At 42.5% G+C, this 13,473-nt stretch overlaps 1 protein-coding gene across 1 annotated transcript in view; it reads left to right on the forward strand.

Annotated features, from left to right (window-relative positions):
• nckap1l (NCK associated protein 1 like) overlaps positions 1-10,680 on the forward strand; it is a 31,420-nt gene extending 20,740 nt beyond the window's left edge. Inside the window, exons 21-30 of the mRNA XM_048254394.1 lie at positions 933-1,063; positions 2,402-2,499; positions 3,731-3,824; positions 3,975-4,057; positions 4,319-4,399; positions 5,740-5,833; positions 6,071-6,187; positions 6,973-7,082; positions 7,273-7,362; positions 10,490-10,680. Coding sequence (XP_048110351.1) covers positions 933-1,063; positions 2,402-2,499; positions 3,731-3,824; positions 3,975-4,057; positions 4,319-4,399; positions 5,740-5,833; positions 6,071-6,187; positions 6,973-7,082; positions 7,273-7,362; positions 10,490-10,606 — 1,015 coding nt within the window. The 3' untranslated portion in view covers positions 10,607-10,680. The remainder of the gene's footprint in view (positions 1-932; positions 1,064-2,401; positions 2,500-3,730; positions 3,825-3,974; positions 4,058-4,318; positions 4,400-5,739; positions 5,834-6,070; positions 6,188-6,972; positions 7,083-7,272; positions 7,363-10,489) is intronic.
• The last annotated feature ends 2,793 nt before the right edge of the window (positions 10,681-13,473 follow it).

A 13,473-nucleotide genomic window follows, 5' to 3' on the forward strand; every position in this document is an offset into this window, starting at 1 on the left:
TTGAACCATGAGCTTTAATGGCATAAACTGAATGGAAATTATACGCTGGTTACATATCCCATTACACCACTGCTATCTGTCAAAGAACGGTGGTTTATAAAAAGACATCGTAATTATAGCCTCAGTTAACACAGAATAACATAGGTGAGAAATATACGCCCATGTTAACTGGTGATAGCACAAGTTAACATAGGCTAGCCGACACCCACAAATGCAAGCCTTCAAACAAAAAGTAGGCTCATGATTGCCTGACATAGCAACATCTATGTTCTGAGCATCAAACTGACATGATCCTTATTTAGCTTTGGGGGCAGAAAGAAAGTAACAAATTATAATGCGCAAACATAATTATCAGTGTCACTTGTGGTCCTCGAACCTCTCACAAAAAGCCCAGTCCCTTATTGATTAGGCCTCCTTAAGGCATTAACTAATTGTGCCACAGATATGTTGGGCAAGAAAATTATTCATTGTATCTTAATGAAATAAAATAAACGCTCATGTTTTGTTGTGACAGTGATACAGCTTATTTTGCCAAACAACACTAAGATATACATTTGATATGATATACTGAATGTTTTGCAGCAAGCCATGACTGTTTGCTGTAGTTTTACTATCTACTATACTTTTTGCACGTTGACGTTTTTTCCGAGATCCTCATATTTTGTTGTCTATTTTGCAAACTCTTTGTGGAGATGACAACCTCTCCAGGGGCGGAGGCAGAGCAGCGCCTTGCTGAATAATCACTGATTTCATGCAAATGTCACAAGTCAACATGCTCACCAGACAAACTGGCACTGTTCAAGGAACAAAGCAAACAACAAAAATAAACAAAAGCCATATGTTGTTTAGACCGGTACCTCCAGCGAGAAAGACTAGTAGGCTACTTCTGTTTTGTTCTTTTTCCCCACGGTTTGCTGTGATCCTTTCTTCAGGTACTTGGAAAGCCTTCTACGGCAAGCCAGCAGCGCTCTCATCCTTCACTGCCCTACAATGCATTGCTTTGTCAACCAGCCCACAGAGGCTGAGCAAAGCTTCCGTGCTGAACAGTTCTCTGACATCTGTGGTAAGGCCAGCAAATTATCTTCATCATCACCATCTCACCAAAGTGTGAACAAAGCTATTGCATGCAACACCGACTGTACAATACACACACACACGGCTTACCCACAAACCAAGCACACAATGAGACCTGACACTGACACCATGACAGCTGGGGCAATTACGGTTCCGTTAATTTAATCAGTGCTCCAGCCGATCTGCAAAACACCTAATCCAGAAAAGTGCCCGTTCACTCAAAGCTCATTAGATCTGAATGGCTCTGTGAGAAAACATATCACAAACGACTGAATAGACCGTTATTGTACATTTTCAAGTGCAGGTGTAGAAAATACACATGTGCATAGTCACAGGGGATCAATTAGGCCCACCTCATTAATCACAGATAAACAGCTGAGGCCTAATATTTAAACACTATTTCTCTCACTGTGACTATGATACATTACCAGGCACAAGCTCTGTCATTACAGCAGGTGTGCAGAATGAGTTAGCCCTATCATAGCACGATCACTGAGCATTATTCATAAAGTCAGTTCACACCTGGGGGAGTTCTTTACCACTGAGGAAAATGTGGTTGAACATACCGGTAATCGCCAGTATAAAAGAGAGGGCCATTTTCTTTCACCCCTCTACAACAGCACAGCTGCACATCTGCATTAAGCATTTTCTTCTTACCAGCCCGCATCATGCCCATCTCCTCCTCCTCCTCCTCTTCTTCCCTGAAGATGTGGCTAATTCCTCATTATGCATTGCTCTATTCTACCTCGCCTACTGTACTGGCAAAAAGGTCAACACCCACAGACTGCCTCTGCTCTGCTAACTTCTTTAGCAGTCTGTGCCAGAGGGAAAAAAATAATAAGTGTGTGAACACAAACACACCACACGCATAGACACTCACACACACACACACACACACACACACACACACACACACACACACATATATATATACACGCATACAGTCACTCCCTCTGTCTTAAGCCATTAGATAATATTTCACCCCCACATGCACGATCACTTACTGAATTTGAGTAATAGCATTTGCTCATTACAAAGGAACAGAAAAAGATAAAAAAAGACCTTTCAGAAATCCCATTAGTGGTGGGAAGTTGTTTGCACAACCATGCACTATACACCACGCACGCATTAATCTGCCCATCTCATTGCCTAAATTACACAGCACTTCATGTTCAGTTAACACACTCATGGCCAAAACCATAATGAAGCAACTACCGCCGCTCAGTATTTTCTTGACTGAAAACCTGATCACCTGTAGGGTCTGCAGAAAGTGTTGAAAGTGAAATAGCACCTGATTAATAAAGTCTGTGGGTGGACTTTCTTGCAGAAATGCGAGCCCTGGCTGAACTCCTGGGGCCCTACGGGCTGAAGTTCCTCAGCGAAAACCTGATGTGGCACATCACCTCACAAGTTGCTGAACTCAAGGTGGCTCACTGCACTGCACTGACACCCAAAAAAAAAAAGACTTGAAATGTGTCAAACATTTTCTCAAGTGTTTGAATAAAAACAAAGCCTTCTCTGTGTTGTAATGATATACATGCATGTTTACACTAGGGCTGCAACTAACCATTATTTTCATAGTTAATTTAATTTAATCGATTCATTTATTAGTTGATTTATCGATAAAATGACAGAAAATGGTAAAAAAAAAATGTCCAAACACCAAAGATATTTAGTTCACTGTCATAGGAGTAAGTAAAGCTGGATATATTTAAGTATTCAAGAAGCTTCAATCAGATAATGGTGATGTATTTTTCTTAAAGAATATAAGTATAAAGTATATATACTCTTTTGATCCCGTGAGGGAAATTTGGTCTCTGCATTTATCCCAATCTGTGAATTAGTGAAACACACTCAGCACACAGTGAGGAGAAGCACACACTAATCCCGGCGCAGTGAGCTGCCTGCAACAACAGCGGCGCTCGGGGAACAATGAGGGGTTAGGTGTCTTGCTCAAGGGCACTTCAGCCATGCCTACTGGTCGGGGTTCGAACCGGCAACCCTCCGGTTACAAGTCCAAAGCGCTAACCAGTAGGCCACGGCTGCCCAAATGACACAAATGAATGAATGACACAAACCGAATTTAATTCAATAGTCAACTAATTGATTAATTGATTAATCGTTGCAGCCCTAGCTTAACACCAAAGAGGAATGACTCATGTGACCCTGTGTGATCTGGAGCCCAGGCCACCACTCTGGCGTCTCTTGAAGTGCATTCATACATATTCACTCTGGCGTCTCTTGCAGTGCACTCATACATATTCATTCTGGCGTCTCTTGCAGTGCACTCATACAGTCACTCAGGTGTCTCTTGCAGTGCACTCATACAGTATATTCACTCTGGCACATTTTCAAATAAGCTCCCCAAAAGCAAGCAACACAATGGCAAAAACTACATACATAATGCATACATAAAGTGCCGTTTCATGCTTCAAGTCTGCTTGTGTGAACAACATCCAGGAAGCCCTGTGCTATAGAATTACTGCAATCCTCTTCTGTGACTTGTGTGAAAAGAAAAATTGCTGCAGTGGGCTGCCAATTCCATGCTTTGTTAGTACAGTAATTCCACCCAAGGAGAGGCAAGCCACAGTGGCAGCTTGCATTGACTGTGTGCCAGTGTGTCTGTCCTCATTTACTTCATTATTTTTTTCGACAGAAACTTGTCATGGAGAACATGGATATCCTCGTACAGATAAGAGGTAAATTCGAAAAGCCAGAAGAGATGTCCAGTCTTCAGAAGAGACTAACAGGTAAGCTAGGCCTTGAATCAGCAAAATAGGAGTGAACAACTCTCAAGTGTGCTCAAGCGAGACAACAGCATGACCCTCACACATTTCAACAGCTGACTTGCTGTGCTACCTTTTAAGTGGTCCCTGTGCTCTGTTCCCCTGACTGTGCAGGATGTGAAAATGTCCTGAAACGGATGACGATCATCGGGGTTATTCTGTCTTTCAGAGCCATGGCCCAGAACTCGCTGGGGGATGTATGTAACCACTCAATCATTTCTAGATTTAAAGACAAAAATGATAAAACAACAGGTACAGTGGTAGCTGGTAGAATTCTTATGTGAACATTGGTAAACGTAGAGCACTGGAGGATACTAAGGATCCTACTTTATATAATTTACTCCTCTATGCACTCTTTGTCTGAAAATACAAAAAAGTGAATATCTCTTCTGATCATCTACAACATGGTGGTGACCCTGACTGGCCTCTCTGAGAACTTTCTGTTTATGTCACTGCAGGTCATGTACAGGCGTTGCCCATTCCTCATGGGGCCCATCCAATCTCTCAGGGACTGTGTGTACCCTGACACTGACATCAAGGTAAAACACATGACAGACTCTTAACATTTACTGTAGCATCACTGTGGTAAACCACTTCTCAGCATGGATTTGGTTTATGACAGTCAACCATAGAAAAGCATAAATAAGAAAAATGACGAGTCATTTCCATGTATTTGAGTCAGACAGAATTTGATCATATCAGCTGTGGTTGGCTGTGGTTCTGCTATAGAGAGGGGAGGGAAGGAAGAAAGCCCCTGCCTGCATCTTCTAACTCTAGAGATGACAAACAAGCCATGGTGCAGATCCAAAGTAACCTCAATGATGTCAGCACTGGTCACAGCCCGTGTTGAAAACGGCCTGCACTGGCCAGAACCGTATGCGATCAACACGAGAAGAATTAAGAGTAATCAGTAGATTGCCTTATGTAAGATGTTCCATGGTATGGTCATAGCTTCATCATGTTCATCATGTCAGCTGCACAAAATGCTTATTGTTTCTTGTAAACGTCCCAGGATGTGGGTTAGGCAACACAACAACTTCTCAAAGAGAGACAATCATAGAGAGAAGTGGTTTTCCTCTAAGTGTCTGACGTTAAAGGAGAATTCCGGTGTGATATTGACCTAAAGTGTGTCGAAACATGATACCGAGTGTGAACGTATGTCTCATAGCCCATCTCGGCTTGTCCCCTGCACTCCAAAATCTGGCGCTAGTTAACCGATGCTACCAACAGCTTTTTCAATGGTGGTGCTTCGGCATCGGGCTAGCCATGCAAATAAATCACTGTTTTACACCATTTACGAGGCTCAATGTATCTCCACACTTCATTGGTAGACTTCCGAGGGCCCTGACATTTAAAACGAGACATTGAGAACTTTGAAAAAGCACTGGTAGTTTACTTACAAGACGATTTATACAGACAGTATCTTCACAAAGTTTAGCATTTGCAGCCATCTTGAATTTAGTCACAATAAATTCGGCGACGGAGTAAGAATGAACAGGTATGATAAAGGGATCATATTCCAAAAATAATTCTGTGGAAATGCATGGATTCCAGTTGCTGCTACTGGAAGAAACTGGAATCCATGCATTTCCACTGAATTATTTTGGAATCATACCTGTTCATTCTTACTCGCGTTCGAATTTATCGACTAAATTCAAGATGGCTGCAAACCTTCGATGAAGATACTGTCTGTATGAATCGTCACACCGGAAGTCTCCTTTAAATGCCATATGTATTGCGTAGCATCTCAAAATGGATGAAATAGGTTATCTAGGCTATCTACGGGAGTTTCTAGTAAATGTGCTGCAGCCATTATCATAAACCCACATCATTATTGCTCTGTTCAGCTGCATGTTCTTTACTGGGTTGATGGTCACAGGTCTCACTCAACGTGTACGAGCTGGCGTCTGCAGCTGGCTTGCCATGTAATATTGACCCTATTTTGGTTGCCGCTATTGCTAGCATGCGTACAGGTATGTCTTTTCTGGTCAAACCTTTTGCTCTTTGCTTTTTGACCATCAAAAAATATATGGTCAAATATGCTCAATTATCCAAATTATAAAAATAACAATTTAAACAGCTAACCTACGTGTGTTCATTTAAGCCTCTCTTAAAAGAAAAATAAAATCTAATGATAATATTTGTATTCTGCCTTTGAAATCAGTGCATTATAAATGAATCAGTGCATTTTATAAAAAATACCTCCCCAGACAACTCATCCAAGGAAGAAGAATGCAAGCTGGCAAGTCTGCTACTGATCTTCATCGCAGTGTCACTGCCCATCTTAGCCCTTGACGTCAACTCATTCTACAGTCGAGAGCAAGGAGGTAGAGCTCCAAAAGAACAGATATACTCCATCATAGCTATTCTCAAACGAGTCATACTTTTTAAACACCATCACTGCAATAGTGTAATTAACACATCTATTAAGCAAAGTTTTTACATTGACATATCTAAAAAATGTAAAAATTGTATGTCTATGATAACCCGACGAACTTCCAATTCAGCACTTAAAATGTATAGACCTTAGTTTATGTTAGACATGTTCCCGCGCCAAGCTCTGTTTACAGATGTCCAAATGCTGACGTGCTTTCGTTGAAGTTAGTGTTGGCCTTGTGCCAGAAGATCCAAGATACTTGGCTTAGAGACAAGAGACTTGGCTTAGAGACAAGAGACTTGACTTAGAGTTTCCAAGAAAACCCCTTGTGGTTCAAGAGACTTGGCTTAGAGACAAGAGACTTGGCTTAGAGCCGCAAGAAAAACTCAGGGAGCCACAAATACCCAATATGCAGCGCTGCAGAGGATGGCATTTATTCCATGTTATTTTTTCCTGTGGACTTTCCATTGACGAAGAGCAAAGGATGGTCTGTTAGGCTCCAAGAAAGCAAAACATGTCCTGTTTGTGTAATATTCTCAGCTTGCACATAGATGATTGCTCATAACATTCACGTTGATAATGTGTGATCAGACAAAAAGCTCAGAGAGTATCACAACCTAGTAAACAAAGTCTCATTGTGCCAGTGGAATACGGCCCAAAAGCCTTTTGTGTGAGCAGCACCATGTGAATAGCATCATCTTTCCCTGTGCTTTCATTTTCTTTTTCTTTCCTCAGGGCATCAAAACAACATCCACTGCCTGGCTGTAGGCATCAACCATCTGTCTGCTGCCATGTTTACTGCCCAAAATGAAAACATTCAGCAGCACCTGAAAGAATTCCTCTTGGTGCGAGGCGTCTTGCCACTAAAAAAAAAAATCAGTTAACTTTAGATATTCATAAGAAATTACACCTTAACACTTACATACAATCTCTAATGAAAACCTTGTTCGGATTAGGACCTGTAAGACACTTAAATGGTTTGAATGGTCATGATTCCACTAAGGTGAATATTTCTGGGTGCCATGTTCCCCACAGGTGGCGTCTTCGGCTCTACTGCAGCTGGGCCAGAGTGTGGAGAAACCCGAGATTAAAAACAGAGACTCCGTCTACCTTCTCTTGCACCTGGTAGGCACACATGGCATACGCTATGAGTGACATTGCTATATTTACCAAACTACTCCAAAGCATCTGATCATCAGTTATGCATTCAATCTATTGCTTTCTGTTCTTCTGTAAATGTATGTCATGATAAAATATCTGTCACTAATTTGTCCCCTCAGAATATGCAATTGAATGTCACTACACAGATTAAAACTGGGAATGAATGTGAATATTTCTGACTGATCTTTAAACTAAAAACTAAAACATAAAACAAAAACTAAAAAAAATTTTAACATATTGATTCTTGGTCCATGAACTGGAGTAAAATATCTGGTAATTATGTTAAGGAAAAGCTTATTTGTTTGGCGTTATTTGGCAAAATTCATAGCTGTAATGGTAGTCATGTTGAGCCCAGTTTACCCTATCTAAAGCAAATGGTCATAGCCATCATAGCTATAACCTTACAGGATATGTAATTCAGTGAAATCGTTGAGATTGTTGCCTGTTGCATTTACAGTATTTAGTGCAAAAACGTAATCCTTTGGCAGTAGCTCCCACTGTCTCCTATGTGCAGATTGTTGTTTAGTCATTACAAATCAACATATCACACACTGTAGATCTACTGTATATGTAAATGTCTGTGTGCAGTATAAACTAATTTCAGCTGAATTCAACTCATACTGCAGATCTATGTGTAAGTGTCACGGTATACAGTGCATATGGAATGTATTCACAGCACTTCACTTTTTCCACATTTCGTTATGTTACAGCCTTATTCCAAAATTGATTATTTTTCCCCCTCAAAATTCTACACACAATACCCCATAATGACAACATGAAAAAAGTTATCTTAAAATGTTTGCAAATGTATTAGAAATGAAGAACGAAAATATAATATGTGCCTAAGTATTCACAGCCTTTGCTCTGTTGCCTGGCTGGCCTTACGGCCTAGAAAAGCAGAGCAGCGAGGCGATGCTGATGTTCCAAAAGCTGTTTTATTTCCCAAACAGGGATATGGTCATCTCAGAGGAAAAAGAGAAAAAGGAAAAAAAAAAAATCCAAAACAAAATAATCAATCAAACTAATTTATACTGTTAACTATACTCGAAACTAAACTTTTTCCCAAGCAAAATGGCTTCAATAATATAGCACTTTACATATAGCTAAATGTGGAAAATCTCTTTTCTCTGGTCATACACAGGTGCTCTTTTCTCACCTTAACCCACTCTCCCTGCTGTCTGGTCTGCCACAGGTCTTCTAGCCCCTGGCCAGAACCAAATCATTGTCCCAAAATCAATCATTGTCTAACAGCCTAGAACCAATACAAAAATATATATAAATACTCTAATGAAATATAATACATTATCCGGTTACCAGACATTAACACCACCACCTTTACAAACATAATAAACATACATATCCTGTTAATTACACAAACACCCCTCTTCCCCCCACAATGCCCCAACAATCATAAAACTATAATTGTCTCTTGAGAGCTACCGTCGGGTCTTCTGATGAACACAAACCAGGAAGTTAAGACCCACGTAAGCGGTAAGCCCTGCTCTTTGTTCCATGCTAGTTCGCCCATTGTCCACCAAGTTTACAAGTTTATTGTCCATAGTACTAAACCTTCAGTTGGCCACTCCTGAAGTTCAAGCAGTTTATTGACGAAGGTGCTTTTGTGTTTGTGTTGCAAATGCTGTTGCTTCCGTGACTGCCAGCTGCATGCTCACGTTCGTGCGGTACAAACAAAATAAAGGCCTGTGTGAGAAACAGTGTCGGTGTGTTTGTAGCGATAGCTTGTAGTCTGATGTGGTGTAACACTGGTAACGGGCTACCGCACCGTTACATGCTCAATACTTTGTTGTGGCACCTTTGGCAACAATTACAGCCTCAAGTCTTTTGGAATATGAAGCAACAAGCTTGGCACACCCATCTTTGGCCAGTTTCATCCATTCCTCTTTACAGAACCTCTCGAGCTCCATCAGGTGGGATGGGGAGCGTCGGTGGACAGCTATTTTCAGATCCCTCCAGAGATGTTCACTGGGATTCAAGTCTGGGCTTGTCCTGAAGCCACTCCTTCAATATCTTATCTGTGTCCTTAGGGTCATTGTCCTGTTAAAAGATGAGCCCCAGTCTGAGGTCAAGAGCACTCTGGAGCAGGTTTTCTCCCAGGATGTCTCTGTACATTGCTGCATTAATCTTTCCCTCAATCCTGACTAGTCTCCCAGTTCCTGCCGCTGAAAAACATCCCCACAGCATGATGCTGCCACCACCATGGTGTAGGAATGGTACTGGCCAGGCGATGAGCAGTGCCTGGTGGTCTCCAAACGGAACACTTTGCATTCACGGCAAAGAGTTCGAGCTTTGTCTCATCAGACCAGAGAATTTTGTTTCTCATGTTCTGAGAGTCTTTCAGGTGCCTTTTGGCAAATTCCAGGCGGGCTGCCATGTGCCTTTTACTAAGGAGTGGCTTCCGTCTGGCCACTCTACCATACAGGGCTGATTGGTGGAGTGCTGCAGCAATGGTTGTCCTTCTGGAAGGTTCTCCTATCTCCACAGAGGAACCCTTCTCCCCCGATCACTCAGTTTAGAGGGATGGCCAGCTCTAGGAAGAGTCCTGGTGGTTCCAAACTTCTTCCATTTACGGATGATGAGGCCACTGTGCTCATTGGGACTTTTAAAGCAGCAGAAATGTTTCTGTACCGTTCCCCAGATCTGTGCCTCAAGACAATTCCTTCGACTTCATGCTTGTTTTGGTGGTCTGACATGAACTGTTAACTGTGGGACCTTATATAGACAGGTGTGTGCCTTTCTAATCATGTCCAATCAACTGAATTTTCCACAGGTGGACTCCAATTAAGCTGCAGAAACATCTCAAAGATTATCAGTGGAAACAGAATGCACCTGAGCTCAATTTTGAGCTTGATCGCAAAGGCTGTGAATAGGCCTACTTGTACAAGTGATTTCTTCGTTTTTTTTTTATTTTTTATAAATTTGCAAAATATCTTTTTTTGAGGAAAAAATTAATTTAATCAATTTTGGAATAAGGCTGTAACATAACAAAATGTGGAAAAAGTGAAGCGCTGTGAATACTTTCCATATTCAATAAATCAACTAATTTCAGCTCAATCCAATTCATCCTTTGCAGATAGTGCAGGATTCTCCATTCCTGTCTCAGGACATGCTTGAGAACTGTTTCCCATACGTTCTCCTGCGCAACGCCTACAGAGAGGTATACAAGACCTTCATTCATACCCTTGGCTGATCCACTCCACAACCCAAGTCACCAGCGCAGCATGAAAACACCTGGTGTTTGGTTATGACACAGACAGCACGGGGGGGGTGGGGTGGGGTTGGGGGAATCTGAAGAATTCATATTAGCTCACTACCCCCAACTTCTCAGGAACATACTGTACCCAAGAAAAACAAACTAACAAGATATCTTTTTCAAGATTTTTCTTTCTTTGTTGCTTATAACCATACACAGCAGACATTCATATCTGTGATGAAAGCATAGATATTCAAGTATAAACATATCTTCAACTTCTGTAAAACTAATTGTGTATTGATATGTTAAATAAAATATTTGAAGACAAATGTCATAACAATCAATATTCCTTTTATACAATTGCATTTAATTGGGTATTAACATAGTTCAGATCCATCAGTAAGGTAACTGTGCATGAACATGATCTAGGTTATTTGCACGTTGCACCAGTGCTTGCAGGTCAGGTCTGTGTGTGTGTGTGTGTGTGTGTGTGTGTGTGTGTGTGTGTGTGTGTGTGCTTGCGTGCGTGTGTGAGAGAGAGAGGGAAAGAGAGCAAGAGAGAAAGAGAGTGCCCCTGCACATGCTATGTGTATGCTTCAATCGTGTGCACAAAGCATAAGTGCCTGTGATCTTGCATCTGTGATTGATTCCCCCGGCATGGCAGTACTTGATAAGGCCTGTGTATTACCCAGCAGGAGGGGCTCTGTCTCTCCCTCTTCTGCAACGTGAGCCCCAGTCTCCAATCCCTCCTCCCCATCCATCCACAGACACACACACACACACACACACACACACACACACACACACACACAGCCAGGACCCCAGGGTGCGGTGCAGCAGGCCAAACAAACACAGCCGACAACATGCTTTGTGTCACACCACCCTCAGCCTCCAGCTCATGAAGCTCACCACCACCAGCATCACATTACATGTTGTTCTGAATCTGACTGCCCATGCATTTGCACAGAGGTATTGCATGCAATGCACATTTTAATCAGATATAGAATATATACAAATATGATATGCATAGTATAGCAGTATTAAATTAATATATATATATATATATGTATATATATATATATTTAATGAACTGGAAACAGGAAACTGCAGCATCATTTTTTTGTGTTGTTTGGCTTGGTCTGCGTGGGTGTGCGTGGGGTTGTGGGAGACACACACATGTCTGTGTGTGTGTGTGTGTGTGTGTGTGTGTGTGTGTGTGTATGTGTGTGTGTGTGTGTGTGTGTGTGTGTGTATATATGTGTGTGTGTGTGTGTGTGTGTGTGTGTGTGTGTGTGTGTGTGTGTGTGTGTGTATGTATATATGTGTGTGTGTGTGTATGTGTGTGTGTGTGTGTGTGTGTGTGTGTGTGTGGTGTGTGTGTGTGTGTGTGTGTGTGTGTGTGTGTTTGTGTGTATATATATGTGTGTGTGTGTGTGTGTGTGTGTGTGTGTGTGTGTGTGTGTGTGTGTGTGTGTGTATGATGTGTGTGTGTATATGTTTTTCTGGGGGACTTCGATGGCTACAATAAACTATATGTTTTTTCACTCTCTCCCTCACCATGGCAGAGCAGTCATAGAGACTGCAGCGTCTCAAGGGAGAGGGACTGTGGGTTAGGGGGCAGCACGGCGTCTAAGAAGTCCCTCTCATAGACATCTGTGCTGAGTGGATTACATAAAAGAATTAAGTGGGAAGCCAAAAACAACATGAACTAAACTTTGAACAAAGACACATTTATGGACAGAAAAAAGGTTGTGTTTGGTGTCAAACACTCCAAACATGTAATCTCGTTCAAAATGAGTCCCTTGAAGTTAGCTATGCTGAATTCTGTTCCGTGCAGCTAAAGGGGCTGCTGTGGGGTCTATGGGTAGCTTCAGTCTGAGTGGTGGTCATTGGGTTATGATCATGCCACCATTTTAATCAGTTAGCCTCATATCACACTCTCATTGCACTACCAATCACCACATGAGCATACAGCAGAGACACATACAAATACTGCAAATCATAGCAAACACATCCACCAACACCCTTATGGTTTAAGCACGCACACACATACACACCCACTACACACACACACACACACACACACACACATGCACACATACACACCCACTACACACACACACACACACACACACACACACACGGACGAACACACGCACACGCACACACACACGGACGAACGACACACACACACAGCATGTTCTGCCGAGTGTCCCTAGCTCATTTGCACTGGCCCACAGTGAGCTCTCCCTCTCCAGAGGAAGTGATGACGGAGGGGAGCAGAGCAGGAATGGAAAATAAAAGGAGAGAATAACTACTTCTGCCCCAACACAGGTGTGACTGAATCAGCACCACCCACAGCTACAGCAGCAGCAGCAGCAGCAGCAGAGCCAGCAGAAACCCCAGCATCATACAAGAGAGCATCTGAAGGCTGAACCCCTAAACAGGTGCAACTGAATCAGCACCATCCACAGCTACAGCAGCAGCAGCAGCGCAGCAGCGAGGACATCAGCAGCAGGAGTATCAAAAGCCATAGCATCATCCAGGAGAGCTGAGACAGGTGTGACAAAATCATCGGCATCCACCGCAGCAGCCGACAGCAGCATCAGGACCAACAGGATCCCCAGCGTCATCCAGGAGAACAACAAGAACCAAGAACCAAGAAGATGACTCCCGTCCACTGCAACACACCAAACGTGAGGCTGACTGAGGAGATGTGGACCTCCACCTGCGAACTGTAAGACCAGCCCCACACATCACACTCCACACCATAGGCTCTGTTTGATGATAGCACAATGGCAGTCCATCACGCACATAGCAACCAGAGCAGAGTTTGGGAGGCTGTGTGCACTCATACGGGACTT

Source organism: Alosa alosa, chromosome 10, assembly GCF_017589495.1.
Source record: "Alosa alosa isolate M-15738 ecotype Scorff River chromosome 10, AALO_Geno_1.1, whole genome shotgun sequence".
NCBI lineage: Eukaryota > Metazoa > Chordata > Actinopteri > Clupeiformes > Clupeidae > Alosa > Alosa alosa.